At 41.7% G+C, this 23,135-nt stretch overlaps 1 protein-coding gene across 1 annotated transcript in view; it reads left to right on the forward strand.

Moving 5' to 3' along the window:
- Positions 1 to 23,135, forward strand: part of MCPH1 (microcephalin 1) — a 373,975-nt gene that overhangs the window by 13,333 nt on the left and 337,507 nt on the right. Inside the window, exons 4-8 of the mRNA XM_073675396.1 lie at positions 1,480 to 1,564; positions 4,123 to 4,237; positions 11,567 to 11,701; positions 12,285 to 12,371; positions 15,266 to 16,417. Of these exons, the coding sequence (XP_073531497.1) occupies positions 1,480 to 1,564; positions 4,123 to 4,237; positions 11,567 to 11,701; positions 12,285 to 12,371; positions 15,266 to 16,417 (1,574 nt within the window). The remainder of the gene's footprint in view (positions 1 to 1,479; positions 1,565 to 4,122; positions 4,238 to 11,566; positions 11,702 to 12,284; positions 12,372 to 15,265; positions 16,418 to 23,135) is intronic.

Consider the following 23,135-nt stretch of genomic DNA (forward strand, 5'->3'; position numbering starts at 1 on the left):
CACTAACCCTGCCTCAGCCCTAGGTTTATATAGGGGAAGTCCTTCCCCTCCCAGGACTGGGCAGGAGGTGTGGCATGCATAGGATTCCTGACCAAGAGACCTCCCACCTGCTCTCAGACATAACATTGCTGTTACTGTGGAAACCAGACCCCTGGGGTGCCACATTTGCACTTGTTTGTCAGGCAATCCTCGCATGTTTTGTTGCTGGCTAACAGCCGCAAAACATGCGGGCGCGGGGACTCGAACATGTCACTCGAGCACCTGCGATACTTTGGGCATACCCGAGCACCCTAGGCAATCTCGAGACTAGTTGTCAAAAGTTATTTGTTAGTTTTGACAAGTCAAAACTGCTGACAGTGCTGAATAGAAGCTTTTTAACCCATCTTTTTGGAGTGTTTAAGCAACAGCCATAATGTCAAAATAAAATTTTTGTGAAAATAGCAAATTAAGCCATATTTTCCTAGTGTCACGCTACACCCCCCACATCCTCCCAGGATCCAGCCTAGGCATTAGGGGTCTTGTGCCAGAAGTGATAACCTCGTCATTCTTTCACAGGACAGCTGATTTCTCTTATTGGCTGCAGTGGTAAGGGCTACTAGAACAACATGTCATAGGATTTCTGCATTAAGGTCTTTCCAACCCATCACCTCTGCTCTTTAGTGATGGCGGTAGCATCTACCAGGAGCGGAGGGGATGGGTTGCATAGATCTTTCTGCAAAGAGCCAGGAGCACTTCAACCTTTGGGGTTGCCTTCAATGAACTTAAGGCTGAAAAACACACAACTTTTGCATTCATGCGGGGATAACAGCACAAAAGATATATTTTAACCCTTAAAGGCTCCATAATGCATATATCTGTAATGAGCACTGGTAAATCAAAGCTCGTGCTGATTAGACATGGGTACTCTGTATCCACTTGATTAGCTGCCTGAGCCTGACTGACATACACAGCTGGGCTCCTGTGGAATCTGAGAATCAGAATGAACACCGATCCATGCCAAAAATAATGTGTTTCATGCATCTGCCCCCCCCCCCCCCTCCTACACCCCCTAAAAAAAAAAGTGATCACATAAATCCCAAAATGGTATGAATGAAAAAGTCAACTTATCCCTGCACACTAAAAAAATATTACTATCTTATCTATTTATCATATACATTTGGTATAACTGAGATTGTGTGATCCATAGAATAAAGTTAATGACACAGGGACAATTATTATTTTTTTCTTTCCATGCCCCACACTAAAAATAACATTTTCTACATATCCTATGCATCCCAAAATGGTGCCATTAAAATAAGCTCATGGCTTTTGTAAATACATAGTGCTAAAAAAAACAGAATGCTATGCACTCACAGCCCCTAAACACCTCTGAAGGTCTCCTATCTGTCGCTGTCAGCAGTTTTGAGTGTCAAGCTGCTGACTAACTCCTTAATTTAGATGTATTTTTTTAAGTGAATGTCTTACCTAAATCTTTTACAGATGTCGGGAGACTTCTGTGCGTGTAGAGGAATCTGGGTACCCAGCAATAAATACAAATGATGACTTACCTCTACTCAAGAAAAAAGTAGGTGAAACTAGATTTTAATATAGATCTACTTTATACTTTAACTATGTAACCATCAGTACATGAAGGTTGACTTCCCAGAGCACTGGACCTAAGCTTTTTTTTTTTTTTTTTTTTTTTTTTTTGAGGACCTGTCATTTGCTATAAAAAATAATGTATATACTGTATATATGTGTGTGTATATATATATATATTTATTTTTATACACTACCGTTCAAAAGTTTGGGGTCATTTAGAAATTTCATTATTTTTTAAAGACAAGCACATTTTTTTTCAATGAAGCTAACATTAAATGAATCAGAAAAACACTCTATACATTGTTAATGTGGTAAATGACTATTCTAGCTGCAAACATATTGTTTTATTGCAATATCTACATAGGTGTATAGAGGCCCATTTCCAACAACCACCACTCCAGTGTTTTAATGGTACATTGTGTTTGCTAACTGTGTAAAAAGGCTAATGGATGTTTAGAAAACCCTTGCACAAGTATGTTAGCCCAGCGGAAAACGGTTTGGCTGATTTGAGAAGCTATAAAATTGACCTTCCTTTGAGCTAGTTGAGAATCTGGAGCATTACATTTGTTTGTTCTATGAAACTCTCAAAATGGCCAGAAAAAGAGAACTTTCATGTGAAACTCGACAGTCTATTCTTGTTCTTAGAAATGAAGGCTATTCCATGCGAGAAATTGCCAAGAAACTGAAGATTTCCTACAACGGTGTGTACTACTCCCTTCAGAGGAGAGCACAAACAGGCTCTAACCAGAGTAGAAAGAGAAGTGGGAGGCCGCGCTGCACAACTGAGCAACAAGACAAGTACATTAGAGTCTCTAGTTTGAGAAATTGACGCCTCACAGCTCCTCAACTGGCAGCTTCATTAAATAGTACAAGCAAAACGCCAGTGTCAACGTCTACAGTGAAGAGGCGACTCCGGGATGCTGGCCTTCAGGACAAAGTGGCAAAGAAAAAGCCATATCTGAGGCTGGCTAATAAAAGGAAAAGATTAATATGGGCAAAAGAACACAGACATTGGACAGAGGAAGATTGGAAAAAAGTTTTATGGACAGACGAATCAAAGTTTGAGGTGTTTGGATCACACAGAAGAACATTTGTGAGACGCAGAACAACTGAAAAGATGCTGGAAGAGTGCCTGACACCATCTATCAAGCATGGTGAAGGTAATGTGATGGTCTGGGGTTGCTTTGGAGCTGGTAAAGTGGAAGATTTGTACAAGGTAAATGGAATTTTGAATAAGGAAGGCTATCACTCCATTTTGCAACGCCATGCCATACCCTGTGGACAGCGCTTGATTGGAGCCAATTTTATCCTACAACAGGACAGGACCCAAAGCACACCTCCAAATTATGTATGAACTATTTAGGGAAGAAGCAGGCAGCTGGTATTCTATCTGTAATGGAGTGGCCAGCGCAGTCACCAGATCTCAACTCCATTGAGCTGTTGTGGGAGCAGCTTGACCGTATGGTACGCAAAAAGTGCCCATCAAGCCAATCCAACTTGTGGGAGGGTCTTCAAGAAGCATGGGGGGAAATTTCTCAAGATTACCTCAGCAAATTAACAGCTAGAATGCCAAAGGTCTGCAATGCAGTAATTGCTGCAAAGGGAGCATTCTGTGACGAAAGCAAAGTTTGAAAGAGAAAATTATTCTTTCGAATAAAAATCATTATTTCTAACCTTGTCAATGTCTGGACTATATTTTCTATTCATTTTGCAACTCATTTGATAAATAAAAGTATGAGTTTTCATGGAAAACACAAAATTGTCTGGGTGACCCCAAACTTTTGAACAGTAGTGTAGGTGTGATGGTTTAGTGTCATAATACTTCTGCCTTATAGGGTATTTGTTCCTCACAAGCTAGCAATCCGGTTGTCAGTTGATACTATATACTTGGAAACTGTGGTTGTGCTAAACTATGTCAATGTTATAAGGCTATGTTCACATGTTGCATTTTTGCTGCGTTTTTGTATGCAAATTTTAAGCTGCATTTTACAGTACCAGCAAAAGCGATGAGATTTCACAATTCTCATGCACATGTGTTGGGTTTTTTCTCCTGACTTATTTGGAAAACTGCTTTTTTTGCAAACTGCGGCATGTCACTTCTTTCAGCTTTTTTTCACCCATAGAAAGCAATGGGCAAGTGCAAAAACACAGGTATCAGGTTTTGCTGCGTTTTTTGGTGCAAAAACCGTATGAAAGTTGCATAATCTTTTTTTTTTTTTTTTTTTGGGCTGAGGGAGGGGGTGGGCTCTAAACTTTTATCAGCATGCACAAGAGACAACAAAAACGCACAGAAAACTCAGCAAAACCTGCTTTTTTGAAGCTGCTTCTTTACTGCCAAGAGAGCAGGTTTTGCCTGCGAAAAAAGATACAGCAAAAACGCAATGTGTGAACATAGCCTAAATGTTCTTCAGGATTCACTTTTCGCTTTGAATTAAATTCTAGACATTATATTGTCCCCTTACATTTGTGCTTGATGAGTATTGGAAATTATGGATTTTTCCTTCTTGGAAAATTTACCAAAATATGTTTCTACTCCTACAGAGAAAATGTATGCAGCCCAAGGATTTTGTTGAAAAAACACCAGAAAACAACAGATGGCTTGCACGAAAATTTGATAAAATGTGCAAGGACCTTGATGTACAAAAAGCTTCTGTCGGTGAGTTGCTTCTCAAATTAGCCTTGACCCATTGGCTAGTTAGAGTGTCCATATTAGGACATGATCAGATATCAAAGTCAAACATCAGAATGATGTCAGTTTGAGGCTAAATACCCTGTCTGAGAACTGATTTTGACAAGTGACTTTTACAACTAACAATAATAATAAAAAAAAAACAAAAAACAAAAAAAAAAAAAAAACACAAGTCACTGTTCGCTGATGGGACCTGAACCCAAAACTCTATGTCTAGAAGCCAGAGATCTAGGCGTTCTATTTGGTTATGTGATTTTCAGTGCAAACCTGTCTGAAACTCATTGTGATTTTCACAAATACCTCCTCCAAGCAAAATTCAAATGATGTGTGATTTTGATATGTGAGTCTGATATGTGACTTTCTTCAAACATCAGAATCACAATGACTTTGAGTCACCCTGAGTATTTTCATGGTTGATCTCATGAGACAAGAAAAGCAACCAGTCACTATCACTTGACCCTATGGCTGAATGGTAAGGTTTCAGGTTCAGAGAGTGGAGCTCTTGGGTTCAAATCCCAGGAGCAGAAGAACTTTTTTTTTTGTAAATTATGCTGTCAAAGTCAGATGTTAAAGTCATGTGAGTTTGATATGCGAGTTTGACAACTTACTCTGACACCTAATTATTGTTTGCTTATTATATATTACTACCTAAATAATCAAATAATGAACTTATAGATTAATGGTAAGGCATCTGTGTCACACATAGTTTTGATTTGAAAGGAAGATGATGATGATGAAAAGTTCACTGTTCGCTACTGGGACTTGAACCCAAAAGCATGTGTCTAGCAGTCAGAACACTTACCATTGAGCTATACACTCATTAAAGAAAAGTGGGAATTCTACTTGGTTATGTTATTTCCAGTGCAATCCGAACTTTAACATAGACATTTTCCAAGCCAAATTCAAATGATATGTGACTTTGATATGTAACACTCAGCTCCCAAAGGAAGATCCCAGACCCTGGACCCAGGTTATCTTCCCCAATACCCCTAGCTATTTATTAGCATTTCTCTTATTCTTTTCCTCTAAACAGGTACCCACCCCATACAGGTGGCCACTTATGCTTTCAATCTTTGAGTGTAATACAGGCGGGTATACTAGGTTCACCTTCCAATAAGCATCAATACTAAACCTTGAACACCCGGCTCTGACAAACAGGAATCTGGACCACATAATCAGGTTTATCTTATACTATTTTTAACTATACAGTTCTATAGGGCATACAGACCCTTTTGACCCGACATACATTTTTGTCTTCTAGTTTGCCCTGCAGGAGTACGATAAAACAGGAACCAATTCCCTATTGGACCCTAATAATGTAAACCACTTCCTACAGCTACCTCAAATACTATATGGTACCTAGCTGTCTATGTCTAGCACCTCCCAATAATTTTCCAAACTTCGACCTACCTAATTCCAACCTATTTTCTAGGTCTCACCAACCACCCCTGGTAGCCCATCACCTACTCCGGACCTCTCAGTATCCTGGCATCTCCGCCCTTCCCTACAGGACCTACCCGAAAAACCAACTAAAAATACCTTTTTTTTTTTTTTAAATCTGCACATAAAATTGGTACTACAAACAGTTTCTAACTATTAATTTAAATAAATATTTTATGCAACTTTACCTCCTTTTTTAACTTTCTTCGGCCTTAGTGCACCAGCGTGGTGGACACCAATGGATATTACTTTCCTATACAAGGTCTGGTGCCCTGTACCACCTACTGCCGGTACACCGAGTTGGTTACCAGCGCCACTAGATAACCTACTGACTTTAATATGTGAGTCTGATATGTGACTTTCTTCACACATCAGAATCAAAATCAGAAGAGCTTCCAGACACCAGGATTGAGTATTTGCATAGTTAATCTCATAAACCAGGAAATACTATCAGCCAGCATCATTTGAGCTTATGGCAGACTGGTAACTCTCTTTCCTCATGGAGTGGAGGTTCCGAGTTCATATCCCAGGTGCAGAAAAAATAAACTTTTGTTTTTAAAATGATGCTGGCTAGTACACACACTTCAGTGATGCTTGGCTTTGATATCTAACTTTTCTCACACATCAGAATAAGATTCACAATTACTTTAACACACCCTGAGTATTTTCATGGTTAATTTCATAAGCCAAGACAAACATCCAGCATCACTAGAAGCTATGGCTGAGTGGTAAAGCTTTAGACCCATAGAGTGGAATTTTTGGGGGGTTTTGGGTTTAAGTCCCAGTAGCGAACAGTGAACATTTTTTTATTATGACAATTATTATTATTATTTTCCTTTCAAACCAAAAATATGCTACACAGATGCCTTACCATTAAACTATAGGTTGATTATTTATGTAGTAATATATAATAAGCAAACAATAAGTTAGGTGTCACAGTAAGTTGTCAAACTCGCATATTTTTGAAATCTGACTTTGATAAGTGACTTTAATAAGTGACTCTTACAGCATAATTTACAAAAACAAAAAATTCTTCTGCTCCTGGGATTTGAACCTGAAACCTTACCCATTCAACCATAGGATCAAATGATAGTGACTAGTAGCTTTTCTTGTCTGATGAAAATACTCAGGGTGACTAAGTCTTTGTGATTCTGATTCTGATGTTTGAAGAAAGTTACATATCAGACTCGCACATCAAAATCACACATCATTTGAATTTGGCTTGGAGGGGGTATTTGTGAAAGTCCCAATGAGTTTGACAGGTTTGCTCTGAAAATCACATAACCAAATAGAACTCCTAGATTTCTTTAACTGAATTTATAGCTCAATGGTAAGTGCACTGGCTTCTAGACATAGAGTTTTGGGTTCAAGTCCCATCAGCGAACAGTGACTTTTTTTTTATTATTCGTATTACACTTTTCAAAGTCAGTTCTCAGACAGGGTATTTAGCCTCAAACTAACATCATTCTGATGTTTGACTTTGTCCATTTTAGGACATGATATCAATGTAGCTACTAGGTTTTGCGTTTTATCCACCCCTATGTTGTATTGCTTCAACAAATGGGGTTTCATGATTACAAAGGAGATGATTATGGGAAGGATTGGCAACATAAAAACCTGTTTCTTCAATTACATTTTTGTCTGCAAATGCTTTTCTCTGGTTTCCTTAAGTACATAGTACATACTCGGGGCCCAATTCATGAAGAGGGGCCATGCTGCAGTCAGACGCTCCTGATTCAAGACGCGGTTCACGCTTCTTCATGAAACTGAAGAGACTGGGACTGGAGTGAGATTTCTGGTGTAGGGGATGCCACAACTCGTCATGAATTAAATGAACTGCGACGTAATTCCCCAACTCCATTTTGGCAGAGCTGGGAGAGACTGGCGTGAAAACATCAAAAGTTGTAAAATTTTGATGTAAGGCTATGTGCCCACGATGCAGAAATGCTCAGGATTTTTTCCTGAGCGTTTCTGCATCTCTCTGGCAGAAAAAACGCATACGGATTGTACATGTGTTTTTCCTGCCAGGGACATGCGGATGTGAAGCGTTCTTCACATGCATTTCCGCATGCGGGTTGACAAGCGCTTTCCAAGCAATTTTAGCATCACTTGGAAAGTGCTTGTCAACTTGGTCACACTATATAAATCCATGCAACCGGCATGGATTTATATAGTGTGACCGTAAAAGAATGGTAAAAAATAAATATATACTTACCTTCTGATGGCCCCCGCAGTCTTGCTTCGCTCCATCCTGGCTTGCCGGCAGCTCGCGGTACACTACACTGAAGGACCTGCCGTCACATGACTATGACGTCAGCGCAGGTCCTTCAGTCCACCGCGATCTGCCGGCAAGGGAAGACGAGCACAGCGGGGGCCATCAGAAGGTAAATATAATATTTATTTTATTCTTTTTTTTTACAGGTTCTATGGTACCCGGGTCCGGAGGAGAGTCTCCTGTCCTCCAGACCCGGGTACCATCCACACATTGAAACGCTTGGATTCGCATCTACAGATGCAGTGATGCGTAATCCATGTGTTTCAATGCAATTCAATGGCGGAAAAAACGCGGCACTTCCGCAAAATAATTGGTAGTGCTGCGTTTTTTTCTGCAATGATAACCCGCAGCGGAAATTTCCGCACCATGTGCACAGCACATGCGGATTATCATTGGGGAACATGGCTGGCCTTCTACCATGCGTTTTTTAAGCATTTCTGCAGCGTTTTTGCCGCTGCAGAAATGCTTAAAAAACACATCGTGGGCACACAGCCTTACTCCAAGTTGTGCCTAAATTTGAAACTTATCAAAGCTTTTACGATCGAATTTTGGCTTGAAAGATTTGATGAATTGTGACCTAATGGTATGGCCACCAAGGCCTCTTTCACATGACAGTGCCTCCAGTACATGTGGCGCCAGTTTTCACACTTACTGGAGACACTTACACACGTAGACCCATTCAAATGAATGGGTCTGCGCACATGTCAATGTGTTTCCACGGACCGCGATCAGCACCAGCAGGGTAAAATGTTGAGAGTAGTATTCTGCTCCCAATGTCTTCAAAACCTGTAAAAATAAAATAAAAAAATCATTATACTCACCTGGCTTGAGGTGACCGCACATGCTGAGGAGCAGAGGAGAATGACGCGCTGGAGCGAGCGGGCCTCTGACCTGCGCTGAGCTCACTGAGTGACTGAATGCCGCTCACTGAGCTCAGCGCAGGTCGGGCCCACTTGCTGCAGCGTGTCATTCTCCTCTGCTCCTCAGCGTGTGCGGTCGCTTCAAACCAGCAAAGTGTAATGATTTTTTTTTATTACATTCTTATTTTTACAAGTTTTGGAGACATCGGGAGCAGACTACTACTCTCATCATTGTCCCTTGTTGGCGCTGATCGCAGCGCAAGCAAGGGACAACGATGAGAGATTCCTTTAGCACCCAGCGCTTGGGAACAGCGCTAACTGTACTGCTGATTGTCAGGCACCGGTACATGTGATACTGATGTGCCACACGTATACCCACACGTATGCCACACAGGTAGACAGACACTATCTCTGGTACTATTTTTTTCAGGATCAGAAATATCAGGACGTGTGAAAGAAGCCTAGGGCAGCATGTGTGCAGCATGGGAAAACCGCATACTTCACAGCAAAGTACCAACTTTTTTGTATGCATGGCTTGTACCTGCAAGACATGGTCTTTTCTCATGTTTTTTGACTGTCACCTCAATAAATGCTATTAACCAGATATGGGGTTAATCTGCAGGTTAATAGCATTATGAACCTGCCTGGCTGCCGACCCACGCAGCCGGGAGGAAGTTCACTTTATTCCCCCTGGCAATATTCGGGTTTCAGTCACGGTGGCAGCGCTGGGCAGGTTCACAGCGCTATTAACCTGCAGATTAACCTCATATCTACAGGTTAATAGTGTTTTTTTTTTTTTCAGGTGACCGGTTCGTCCGATCTACAAAAATATAAAATTAAAGAGGTGGTCCGCTACATTGTATAATGCGCCCATTGATTTACACAAAAGTCATAGGAAACCTTGCGGTAACCTGGTATTCAGCTCACCCACGGACTGAGGATCTCCTCTGCACGGACGGTCTTATAGTATAGCAAGGAACAATAAAGAGAAAAGGAAGGTACATCCAGCACCCGATCCTCATAAAAAATTCTTCTTTATTGCAAATCCATAAAAACTCCAGACATAGAGTAATGGCATACGCATTTCAGACGGTTACATCCTTAGTCATTGCATACATGCTCAACTAAAACTAGACAAACTATATACACGTCCTGTACTGAAGGACCCAGTGCTGGATGTACCTTCCTTTTCTCTTCATCGATTTACACCTTATAAGTATTGTAAATACCTTCTGCCGCCATATGTTTCTGTGAGAGGCGCTATTGCTGCTCACTCAGTCCGCTGATGTCACGTCAACTTCCGGGCTTCCTTGTTTCACCCAAGCGTTTACCCAGTCGCACGCACCCCCCTGATTGACTGGGCTGTGGGTGGCATTTCACCGCACGTCACAGCCCATTATCCAGAGCGCGCTTGCGGCTATGAAACCAGAGGAGAGTGGGAAAATGCAAGCTGGATACTTGGCTTTGACGTGCGGTGAAATGCCACCCACAGCCCAGTCAATCGGGGGTGCGTGTGACTGGGTCACGCTTGGGTGAAACAAGGAAGCCCGGAAGTTGACGTGACTTCAACGGCAGCTGCGACCGGGGTCACGTAATGCGGACTGAGGGGTCAGCTATGTCGTGGACCACCTCTCTAACTCCTACAATAAACGCCTTGAAGAGAAGGGGAAGCAAAATGCCAGAATTGCAGATTTTTTTTTTTTTTTATTGCCGTACCTTCCAAAAAAAAAAAAAAAAAAATCTAAATATTGTTTGTACCTCAAATTGGTATCAATAAAATGTAATCTTGCCACACAAAGAAACACACCCTCTAACACTGTTCTATCAATGGAAAAATACAAGTTACGAGTCTCAGAAAATGACACAAACACAAACCCTTTTTTATTTATCACAACTTAAAGGGAACCTGTTGTGCGATTTATGCGGGTTGCTCAGGCAGAAAGAATCAGAGCCTGATTGTACGATTCTAGCCAGGCATAGTCTTCTCTGAAACGCTCCGATGTTTCAGAGAAAACATACTTCAAAGGAGCATGGCAGGAGACAAGACTAGTCTGGCAAAGTCCCCGCCAGCTCTTCCCAGCACTGCTGCAGGTGACTGAGAGACCTGTCAATCACCTGCAGCGGTGACAGACTAATCTCTGGTTATGTTCCCTGTCTGGCTCTTCAAAGTATATGTTATCTGAAATGAGAGAGTTTCTGAGAATAATATACTTGCCTGCAATTGTGCAGCCAGGTTGCGACTCATGCTGCCTAATGTTTGAGCAGCATGAATCGCCAGATTCCCTGTTTAAGGAAAAATAAACTACACCTGTTTAGTAGCATTGTAATCATACTGACCTGACAAATCATGTTGCCAGGTTATTTTTACCTCACAGTGAACACTGTAAAAACAATCCCACCACCCAAAAAATGATTGTGGAATCTTAGTGCTTATTTTGCCATTTCATCACACTTAGAAATTTTCTGCTCATTTTAAAGTACGTCATATAATGAATTGTATCATTCAAAACCATAACACATCCCACAAAAAATAAGCCCTCACTTGGCAATGTCAACTGAAAGATTAAAGGGTTATGGCTCTGGGGAAAAAAGAGGAGAAACAACAAGCTCAAAAGAAAATGAAAAATTGCCTGGTCACAAAGGGGTTAAAGAATTTGACTCTGTTGGCATATAAGGTGATAGTTCTGATGTGCTTTCTTATAGAATTTTCTCTTCCTTCAGATATCCCTATTTTATTATTTGACGATGATGGGACACTATTGTACAGCCCAAAAGCAGTGGTTGAAGATCGCTTCAATGCCATGGAAAAAAGAATACAAGAGATGAAGGATAAAAGGGAAAATCTATCTCCTACAGGTAGGAAAAATGCTGGTTCTTTAAAATGACCTGTCACTTCCCATCAATGTGTAATTTTTACCTAATGTAAATGCGCTTTTCTCCGGAATTTAGCAGTGTAATAAGACTAGAGCCATATACAGGGAAAAATTACATATTGACAGCAAGCGACAGGTTCTCTTTAAAAATAAGTTTGAGATCACTTACATCCAGTGGCAGTTTTACAGCAATATAGGCCCCACAATACTAAGCTATGTGTTCATTACGAAAGGTTAGAAAAAATTTTACTTTTTTTTTTGTTTGGAGCAGTAATTCATCACTATTTTTACTGAATATAGCAACTCCTCTGCCCCTACATTATTCTGCTCTCAGATTAGGTAACAAAACCTGGTGACCGATTCCCTTTTAAGCAGATTAAGAAATCTCCAAAATCTGATTTACTGGGTGTAATAAGTGAGGCCACACTGTCTAATTGGTTGTCTCGTCCTCTCCTCTTGTACTGCTCAGTCTTGTTTGCAGTTGTCAGTTGCTGTTTTTAGCCCTAAAGTAGCTATATCTATTGTGACCTTTGTATATTAATAGAAGAATAAACTTTTTTTTTCAGCTTCTCAGATGTCACAAATATTTGATTCTTCATCTTATAAACCATCACTTGGAAATAGTCCTACCATCTTGACAAACTCTCCACACGGTATGTCAAAATAATAAAATGCCTAATCAAATGCCCTTTAAAAACGTTTTAGTGGTCCTCTGCATAGTAGGCAGAACCTCCCCCAATCCTCAGTTCAAAACATTGTCTGGCTTTTTTTTTTTTTTTTTCTTCTAATTTTACTCCTGAAGTAAACTTGAACCTGTGATCTTCCAATCACTTATAGTATATACTGCAATACCACAGTATTTTGGTTATAGAGTTTAAATCATGGCCTCCTTTGCAACTTTTTATAGCTAAGCTTTTAGGGGGGTACCAAGATGGTGGCAACAAGGTCCTTCAGCTGGTCCCTGGCTGACATAGTAACCCAAGGATGCCCTGCAGTTCCGTCACAGAGCGCAGATGGAAGCCGTTGTAGCTTGTGTACTATTTACCGTAAATGCCACTTTCAAGAGATTGACAGCGGTGTTTAAATGGCTAACAGCCGTGGCTGGAGATGCGCTCTTAGAGACAGATGCCAGCTATTTAGTTTAACCGGTATCAGACACATTTGGAGAGAGCTCAGCTCCTGGGCCCTCTCCCACACGCCATCACCCTTGCAATCACTAAAACAGTGAATATTGCAACTTATGATATTTTTAGCCTTCCCAAAATAATCGCAAAATACTCTTTATTATTCCCCATCTGCAGGTTTGAGGAACTGAAAATGCTCTATTTCCCATCACTGTGATTGCTAATTGAGGTGGCAGACCAGATTAGTAACTGAAAATTACAGTTTTAGTAATGGTCATTATAAACTAAAAAACAACTCGTGAGATCATATAGCTGTATTGTAATTGGGAACAGCCAAAAATTGTCACTCTCTTTACAACGCTGAAAATATTTTAATGTCTTCCAGCAAATAGTAATTTGTCACAATGCTAGTCTTTTAACCATAAGTAGCAAATAAGGTGACATTATCAAGATAATGATATGAAATGGCAGGTGACAAAGGGGGACTGTGCTGGACTGATGGATGTCGATACCGAAATGATCTTGCTAAAAGTGAACCTGATGGCAGATTTTTTTAACCCCAAACTATTGGCATCTTAGCAAAGTAGTGGTGAAGGGGATTAAATTCATACCTTTGTTGAATAAAATGATTTCAACATTTTTTCAAAATCCCTTGCACAATTTTTTTATGCTAATGAGCTGCAAGTGTAGCGGGGCTGGCAGTGCACTTGCAGCCCTTTTGCTTCTCCCCCTGAGATCTTACACAGGCGCTCTCATTATATGGAGTGGTTCATGCACAATAATGACCTGATGACATTGCGAGAGCTGGACTATCGCTCCAGATAATTATGGCGCCTGTGTGAGATCTCTGATGAGGAAGAAGTCACTCACACAAGACCAGAGCCCAGCGACAGGTAGCGAAGGAGAGAGGCAGGAGATCTGTGAGTGCATTGCCAACCCTTCTGCTTTTGCGGCTCATTAGCAAAAAAAATTGTGCAAGAGATTTCTAAAAAATGCGGTACTTTCTTTTTGCAACAAAGGTATGAATTTAATAACCTTAAGGGTAGGTTCACGTGAGTGTATAAAAATCGTTCAAAGTTTCATCCAGAAAGCTCGGACGATTTTTTTTTTCTCACTTGTCATCCTTAATTAATTAATCTTTTACAAGACCATTTACCATTTTCTATGTTACAAATTTGCAATGTATTTGTAAAATACTGATGCTGTACTGTGGCTCCGTATGGCTTTTCTTTCTTTCGCGCACCCATAGACTTGAATGGGTGAGTCTCATCTGATTTATGGAAGAAACTAGTACATCCTGCCACTCGATATTATTATTTTTTAAGAAATCCTATGTATGTCTGACTATTCCCAGAGCAAAAAACTGACATATTGCTTAGGTAAAATGATTTATATTCTTAAATTAAAGGGATTGTTCACTACTAGGACAACCCCTTCTCGATCTGAATGTTTTCCCCCATGAAAATAAAAACTTATATTAGCCCCGATGCAGGCGTCATTCCAGTGGTGTCGGCACTCCTGTTCCCGGGGCTCATGTGTGGTTGTTATGACACTTGAGCCCTTTGGCATCACTGTCTTTGCTTTTGGATGTGTAAGTAATGAAGAGAAAGTGAGCGGCCAGCTGCAGCTCTCACTTTCTCTTGATTATGCATATGCTCGAAGGCGGGGACAGTGACGCCAAAGGGCTCAAGTGTCATAACAACCACACATGAGCCCCGGGAACAGGAGTGCCGACACCACCAGGGCTGTGGAGTCGGAGCCCATTTTGGTGGAGTCGGTATAAAATGGACCGACTCCTAAAATATATAATAAATTGGGTACAGTAGTTAGTTCAATGCAGTTTGTGGGGAATATTTTTTCATAAGAATTTGGGAAAGTTATGAAATGTCCTATAAATGTCTGTCCTGATCTAAGGGTCTAGACTTTTAGCTGAGATGAATCTGTGCTACAGTAAATCACTTCAACCTGAGCCATGTATGAGGGAGTCGGAGTCATGGAAATTGAGGAGTCGGAGGTTTGGCTTACCGACTCCACAGCCCTGGACACCACTGGAATGCCGACGGCGGTGAGTATACGTGTTTTTATTTTCACGGGGGCAAACATTCAGATCGAGAAGGGGTTTTTCTAGTAGTGAACAACCCCTTTATTACAAAATCCAAATTGGCACTGTTTTTAGATGCATTGCCAACTACTGGGATTTATTAACCTCTATTACATATTACACTAAGTAATTGGGATTTATAGTATAGTTTATAGTACATATAATTGTTTTTCTTATCTTATCCGAGTGTGGTGAGTAATTGAGAGACAATCTAACAATGTATAAAATGTGTTTTATTTGAAATTATTTTCAATAAAGAGTTTTTGTTTTTTAAGCCTTTTTCTAAAACTATTAATTGCCATTTTTTTCTGTTTTATTTTAGTGAATGACCGCAGCTTGCTTGACACTAGCTATGAGGAACTTTTCCAAAGTGTCTTGAAGGAAGACAATGTTCCTAGCACTCCAATCAATAATAAAATCCATGTCGCTACCAAAGACACAGTCAATTCAACAGCTTCAGGATCAGGTTTATTAACACCTCAAAAACCCAAGGAAGTTAAATCTAGTCCTGAAAGAGTGAAGAGGCGATCAGGAACTCGAGCCAAGAGCTGGAAAACAAATCTGTTCAAACTTGCAGACGGTACAAATGGCGGTGCAGCACTCCTTACCATAAATGATCCGGATCTGGATTTTACAGCTGCGGGAAGTCGAGCTATTTCACATCTCAGTTTTGATGCTGAAAAAGGGGAAACTAGAAACTTTTCTAAACAAACTTCACCTAGGAATCAAAAGTGCAATAGAAAAGTGGATGCTGCACATGCCACGACTGACAGTGAAAGTGATGTTTTTTGCAATACCTCTCCTGAAAAGGACAGAATGTCGGAGTATTCATCTATGGCCAATAGACTTACTGCATTGTGTGAAGAGAAGAATCGGTCCAAGAAAGCAGCACGTCACAGCAGCCTGAAACCTGCCGTTTCATTTCCTTATGGCAAAAATAAAGCTGTTAAGGTGGAAGCAAAATCGCATTTATCATCATGTAATACAGACTCTGATGAGGCTTTTCCTAGTTTTGAAGATTATTTTACTTCCTTAGATGTAAATACCCGTCAAAACAAATTGAGTCCATTTTCACTGACTAAGGAATCAAGAAAGTCACCCAGCCCCCCTCCACTTGCGTTAAATGATAAAGACAAAAGCAAGCGAAGAAGATCCTTGGGCAATTCCTTTCAGGAAACCTACACAACGAAAAAGAGGAGAACCATACATTCAGTATCTCATTCAGATTCAAGCCCTTTACAACATTCCAAAAAATGCGCAGCTTCAACAAGAAAGGAGTCTCCAGTTGCTGGTAGGCCTGAAACAAGTGTCTGTATAAAGAAATCTGATGTCACTGAAAATGGGAATCAGATACAGACGACCACAGGATCACCGGCCACGTGTCAAAAAATGCAGGATGTCCCTGGTGGTCAAGAGATCTTGCATCCGACAACTGGCAATGATGATGGAAAACAAATGAAACTATTTCCGCCAAGTACGTGAGCTTTGTAATCTGTAGTCTTAGGCTTCAGTCACCTAAATGTTTGTGTTTTTTTTTTTTTTTAAATATGGAACATGTACCCATTATTGTCAGTAGTACTGTTAACTTCTTCGTGATTTCTTTTGTGGACTGTATCTGCAAAATATCACTTAAACATTGTTAATTTTTCTGTGTTACGCCTGTTTAACATTGCAATGGGTAGGAGCAACTTTGCAATTTATACATATTTTTTTAGATATAAGAAAATCAGTGATGGTAAAAACTAACAAACTGATGGAAGCCGAACCATTTTTTTCGTACAAGAAAAATCACTGATATCTGAATGAGGTCTTAATAGATTTTATTTGTCCAGTTTCAAGTTAAAAGTAGTAGTCCCATCTCCAAGATCCCATCCCAATATATAGAAGGTGGAATTATAATACCTCCAATTATAAATGTATTATAGTTTTTATGATTTACTATGTCACTTACCCCATGTGCAGGGCATTGCAGTAGCTTAGATATCCATGGTTAAGACTACTCTTATAGTGACAGTTAGTTGTCGCTACCATGGATACCTAAGCTACTACAATGCCCTGTATATGGGGTAAGCAGCAAAGCGAATCGGAAGAATTATGCTACATTTCTAATTGAAGGTATTTGCTAATATTATTGCACCTACTACATATTGGGATAGGATCTTGGAGATTGGAATACCCCTTTAACTTTACAAAACTTGAAAGAAGCATTCATGCATTGCTGGATTCACATAATTGTCAGGTCCCTTTAGCAGGTCCCTGGCTGCCATGATAACCCATCAGCATCCCAGCATCACAGTCAGTGATTGACAGTGGCATTTAAATAGTTAAAGAGCAGTGATTGGAGGTCTCTGCTCTTAGAGCCAGATGCTGGCTGTTTACCACATCCAGAATCTGCCCAGTATAGTAAGAGTTCAGCTCCTGATCCTGTTGTATACATCCCTCACATGATCTGTGACAAAAATGTATGTTACAGGTTGTTAAAGGGATTGTCTTGGGTGTGTATTTGATGACCTACCCAGCACCCCCACTGATCAGGTAGTAACTCTGCATTTTGCTGGATGTAAACATTGTATGATGTGTAACAGGAGAGCTGTGTTCAATGTGCAGAAACCGCTCCCTAGTACTGCAGATCAGCTCCTATTTAAGAGCATGGGAACAGCTGTGCAGTTTTGTACAGCGGCTGCTGCATAGTTAACAAAGATGTGATGTTTAGCTCCATTCACTGTTAACATCCGCCTGGAGCTAATAAGGGCTGATCGGTGAGGGTGTGGGGTGTCAAACTTTTAAGTATATGTTATTACTTAACTGGATAACTCTTTCAATTTATGCCGTTAAATAAAAAAAAAATGGACAGATGACTTTCATATGTGGGGAATTTTTATTTTCATTGGCCACGGCTTCACCAAGTCTTATACTTGCATAAAATTAGATTTTAACCTAAAAAAAAATCTTAATATAAACTTAGCATATGCAATAGAAAGACTGCCTTACTTTTTCAATGTGCAATCTTTAAAAATCAGTGAAGGGGGTAATAAGATATGCGGCAAAGTACAGTTATGGCCAGGGTTTGAGACTGACACAAATTTTGTTTTTTACAGGGTTTGCTGCTTCAGTGTTATTAGGGCGGCTGCAGACGAACATATGAAAAGATTTATTTTCTAATTTGCATCCGATTTTCACCCGTATGTCCGTGTGACATGTTTGCGTTCCGTGTTCATACAACTACATTACAAAATGTACATGAGCAAATGCAGTGTTCCAGGTTTCTAATAGAAATGTGTCAGATACCACTCTGATGTTTCGTGTGAGATCTGTTTTTTTTTTTTAATGCACTCATAGAATTGAATGGATGAGTCTCATCTGAGACTTGGAAGAAAGTAGTGCATGTTATGGGGTTTTTGAATTATTATTATTTTCCTTCTCACGGACACTTGGACTGAGAAGAGTCGTACATTTGCACAACACTATTAAATAACACGGGTCAGTGTGTTCTCCGATTAAAAATCAGACGGCACATGTCCAACTTATACGATCGTCCGCCGGAGCCCATAGTCAGATGTTTCTATGGTGCTGACGTACAATTCTTGTGGCCACAGCTGTAGAAGGCACCTTTTGAAACCATGTGCCACAAGAATATAAAAATATATACTGTAAAACAACATACAAAGATTAGCTCTAATTTTACTTTTTTTTCATGTTTCAGAATGGACAATCACTAGTACAGTTGAATTTACTGTTCAACTGCTATCATTAGTTCTGTGAAATACTCATTGATACCTCCCTTATTATCTTTCTTCATTTTAGTGTTTTTAATTCTTTGGTCTTATACAATAAAACACAATATGTTTTGTAAAGTTATTGATTGTATGTGAAATTGAGTGTCTGGCTGTTTTATTTTGAGTCTGCAAGACCTTGGAGCAATCCAGAAGTTACGATTATTGATAAAATAATTAGAAATGTCCTTGTACAATATTTTACCCCTCCCCCCACCATTGCTTGTGATTTGCGTTGCCTCTTTTGCTTTCGCCCTTTCCGCAGTAGACAGTTTATTATTTTTGCTCTTTTGCGCCCCCCCCAACCACTCCCCCTTCAATAGCCATACCTTTTTTTTTTCTTTTTTCCTGTTGACATAGCCAAATGGCTTGTTTTTTTGCAGGACAGTTTATAATTTTGAATGATTCATTGTACTGAAAAACAGGGTAAAAAAATGTCCAAGTGCAGTAAAGTGAAAAAAAAACAACAAAAAGCAATTTTGCCTTTGATTTTCATTTACCGTATTTATATTTTGATTTTATGATATTCGTTGTGCTGTAAAAATGACTTGACCGCTTGATTCTTTAGGTCATTATGATTACGGCAAGACCAAACAAAAAGTGTCTATTTATGTTTGTGTTGAGAAAAATGTGGATATTTGTAAAAATAAAAAACGGTTTGTTGCAGTCAAACTTTGTTCCCATTGATGGAGCTGTTTTGAGGGCTTTAATTAAATTTTTATTTTTTTTTGCTTGTTCAACTGATGTTTTTAGTTATTTAGTTAAATCATTTTGGGCTCCATACAATTGCTTTTTATTGCATTTTTTTTTTGGGGGGGGGGGGGTGCATTGAAAAAAAAAATATCCAAAACTGCGATTCTGGTATTTAGACAGCCAGGGACGTTGCTGGCACAGTTTGTGGCTGTTAAACCCTCTTAATGCCACAATCAAGAGCGATCGTGGCATTTAGAAGGTTGTAAGAGAGAAAGGGCCCATCCCACCCCCATGACACTGCTGCAGGAAACCGATGGTTGTCGGGCATCTGGAGGTCAAAGAATGATTTCCAGGTGGCCTGTTAGACCTTGCTTATGGCAGGACCTAACAGGCCTCTTGTCAGTGTATAGCTGGCAGGTTTAATACTCTGCAATGCATCAATATTGCAGGGTGTAACATCCCTGGCGGTGTGCTTGCATAGTGCACCACCTCCCACTATGCAAGACCGCAATCTTACCTGTCTGTCCAGTCTGCTATTCCTGCTCCAGTTCATGCTGTGTGCATGCTCCTTGACTGACTGCTTAGGGCGGCGGCCCGGTTACTTCCTGATTCTTATAGCTGCTGTGGGCGCACCCCTTATGCGTCTCCAGCCTATTGCTGTGAGTCACTGGATATTTAAACCCCCTCCACCCTGTAGGAGGTGCCTGAGCAACACCTTCACTCAGTTAGTCCTTGCTACTGAATTGCCAGGTCCTGTCCTGTTATCTCTGACTTCTAGTCTGTTCCGCCACTCTGGGGGCCGCATTCCCAGACCTGTTACCTGTGACTTCAAGTCTGTTTCCGCCTCTGGGGGCTGTATACCCAGGCCTGTTCTTGTATCTCCTTGCAGTAGCAGTTCCTGTCTGAACTGCATCCTAGCCTGTTATCTGTTTGTCTCTATGTCCGTACCTTCCCTTTTCCTGCAGTATCTGAACCTGCACCTAACTCCTACTCGTTGTCTTTGTACTTCTGTTTGTGAGTTTGGAGTCCACTCGCTACTTCATTGCAAGTACCTTGTGTGTATCTGGTTCTGCTTGTCCCTTCCAGTCTGTTCAGTGTGAACAGAGCCCTGTCCTCTCTGCCTTGTCCACCGCACTTGCGGTTTCGCTCCGCTCTGTCTTGCCCACCGCTTTGGCGGTTCCTCCCTGCTCTGCCTTGCTCACCGCTCCGGCGGTTCCTCCCTGCTCTGCCTTACTCACTGCTCCGGCGGTTCCTCCCTGCTCTGCCTTGCTCACTGCTCCGACGGTTCCTTCCTGCTCTGCCTTGCTCACCGCTCCGGCGGTTCCTTCCTGCTCTGCCTTGCTCACCGCTCCGGCGGTTCCTTCCTGCTCTGCCTTGCTCACCGCTCCGGCGGTTCCTTCCTGCTCTGCCTTGCTCACCGCTCTGGCAGCTCCTTCCTGCTCTGCCTTGCTCACCGCTCTGGCAGTTCCTTCCTGCTCTGCCTTGCTCACCGCTCCGGCAGTTCCTCCCTGCTCTGCCTTGTTCACCGCTCCGGCAGTTCCTCCCTGCTCTGCCTTGTTCACCGCTCCGGCGGTTCTGCTCTGCCTGTCTACCGCATCTGCGGTTCTGTTCCTGAATCCCAGTCTGTACTGGACCCTATCCTGCCTGCGCTCCAACCTGCTAGTACCCCCCCTTGTCTGCATACCAGCTGTGCTTGCCAGCGCCCACCTGTCTGCATACCAGCCGTGCTTACCAGTATCCATCTGTCTGCATACCTGCTGTGCCTGCCAATACCAACCTGTCTGTATGCCAGCCTAACCTGCCAGTTCCTGCATTCCTCGGTGTGGGTCAACAGCTGTGGCCGGGGTCTGACCTGGAGTCGCACCTGGTCCCTCTGCTCGGTTCATCCTTGGTTCACGGAGTCGTTAGCCGCCGTGTGACCTTGGCCAGATCGGGTAGATACTTAGTTACGCCCCTCCAGGCACTCCTCGGTTCATGGTACAGTGGGATCACTAATCACGCTCACGCCAGTCAGTCCGGGCGCGAGTCTAACACAGGGTATTAGACTAGTAATCAAACACTAAAATGTGCAAGTCTCATAAAGACCAAGTAAAATTAAACTGAAAAAAAAAAATACAGAAAACTGTTTTTGCCAATAAATGTGCATATTTTTGGTATTGTGTCCTTAAATAAAAATCACGGCAAAAAAAAATATTTTTTTCATTCCACTGCACAAAAAGTGAAAAACAAAACAAAAAACTCCATCAAAAGGTCGTATGTAGAGAAAACTGGTATATCTGAAACTCTCATCGCACAAAAGACTAGAGGGAAAAATAACTTTACAGCTCTCGATATAGCAATTTATAAACATTTTTTCCATTACGTCCATCCTGACGGCACTATGGAGGTTGTCCTTCCTATTCTTTACAGGGACAGGAAATGCGAGAGGTTGAAAGCCCCCTCACAACACCCTCTCCTCAGTGTTTTTTCTGTCCCTGTAAAGGACAGGTGTGTGAGAGAAGACCAGAAAGCAGGAAGACTTATTGGGCCCTGGAGGATCGGGGGGTTCCGGCCTCTCCTTCCCCTGTCAGGAAGTCCGGTGGCCGACACCCCCCAAGGGGGGTAACTCAGCCATGTCCCAGTCAAGCGGAGGAGCTCCTGGGGTCTCGAGCCGCTTCCCCCAGAGTGGGGGCTCTCGGCTCGCGCCTGCCGGGGATGCCGCTCATATGCAGAGAGCGGCCGGCGAAAGTTAAGGTCACTTCCGGTGATGTCACCTGGGAGTTCGGACCATCCTCTTCCGGTCCCGGCGTGCGTTCCAGGCTGGGACGCAAGGCGGTTTTGGAGACATGAGGACCAAGGTAGGATAAAAGCTACCTGGGGTCCGTTAAGGGGGGAAAAATCCCAGAATTAAGCTACACCATGACGGATACATCTAGGTCTGAGGCCCCAAAGGAGCAGTCCCCGGTATCTGTGAGCAGAACACAGCATATGAGGGAGGCTGGGGGAGGGGAGGGGGGAGTATTAGTATAGAAAACTAATACACCTATATTGATATTAGGACATGGCAACACCTACCCCATCCAAGGAGAAAGGATCAGGGAAGCCTAGGAGATGTGCCATATGTAATAAGAAGCTTGGCGACTCCGGCAAGCCTCTATGTACAACCTGCACCTCAAAGATCGTTAGGGAAGAAAGATCTACCCTTCTAACCGAAATGAGATCCATGATTAGAGAGGAGGTGCAGGCTTCGGTTTCCAGCCTAATTCCCGCTCCTGTAACTCAGCCGGGTCCCCGCGCCAAACGACCCAGGTGGGAAATGGAAGCAAGTTCTGAAGATGTTCCCTTTCCTTGGATCCAGAGGAAGAAGGGGAGCTGGTGTCTGATACTCCAGAGATAGGGAAAAGATATTTATTTTCTTCAGAAAATACAAATAAACTCCTGAAGGCTGTAAGAAGTACCATGCAGGTTGAAGAAACCCAGAAGAATCAGTCAGTACAGGATGAGATGTTTGGCGGATTCAGAGACATAGTCTTTCCGGTAAACCACCATATCCGAGAGATGATCTTGGAGGAGTGGGAAGAAGCCGAAAAAAGGCTGGTGGTGCCCCGAGATTTCAGGCTCTGACTCCACTTTGAACCAGAGGACATCAGGACCTTGGATGAGGTTCCAAAATTGATGTTCCTGTGGCTAAGGTAGCCAAAAAGACAACTATTCCCTCTGAGGATTCATCAAGTCTAAAAGACCTGA

This window comes from Phyllobates terribilis, unplaced genomic scaffold (genome assembly GCF_046119375.1).
Source record: "Phyllobates terribilis strain yellow unplaced genomic scaffold, ASM4611937v1 Scaffold_3__8_contigs__length_932513732, whole genome shotgun sequence".
NCBI lineage: Eukaryota > Metazoa > Chordata > Amphibia > Anura > Dendrobatidae > Phyllobates > Phyllobates terribilis.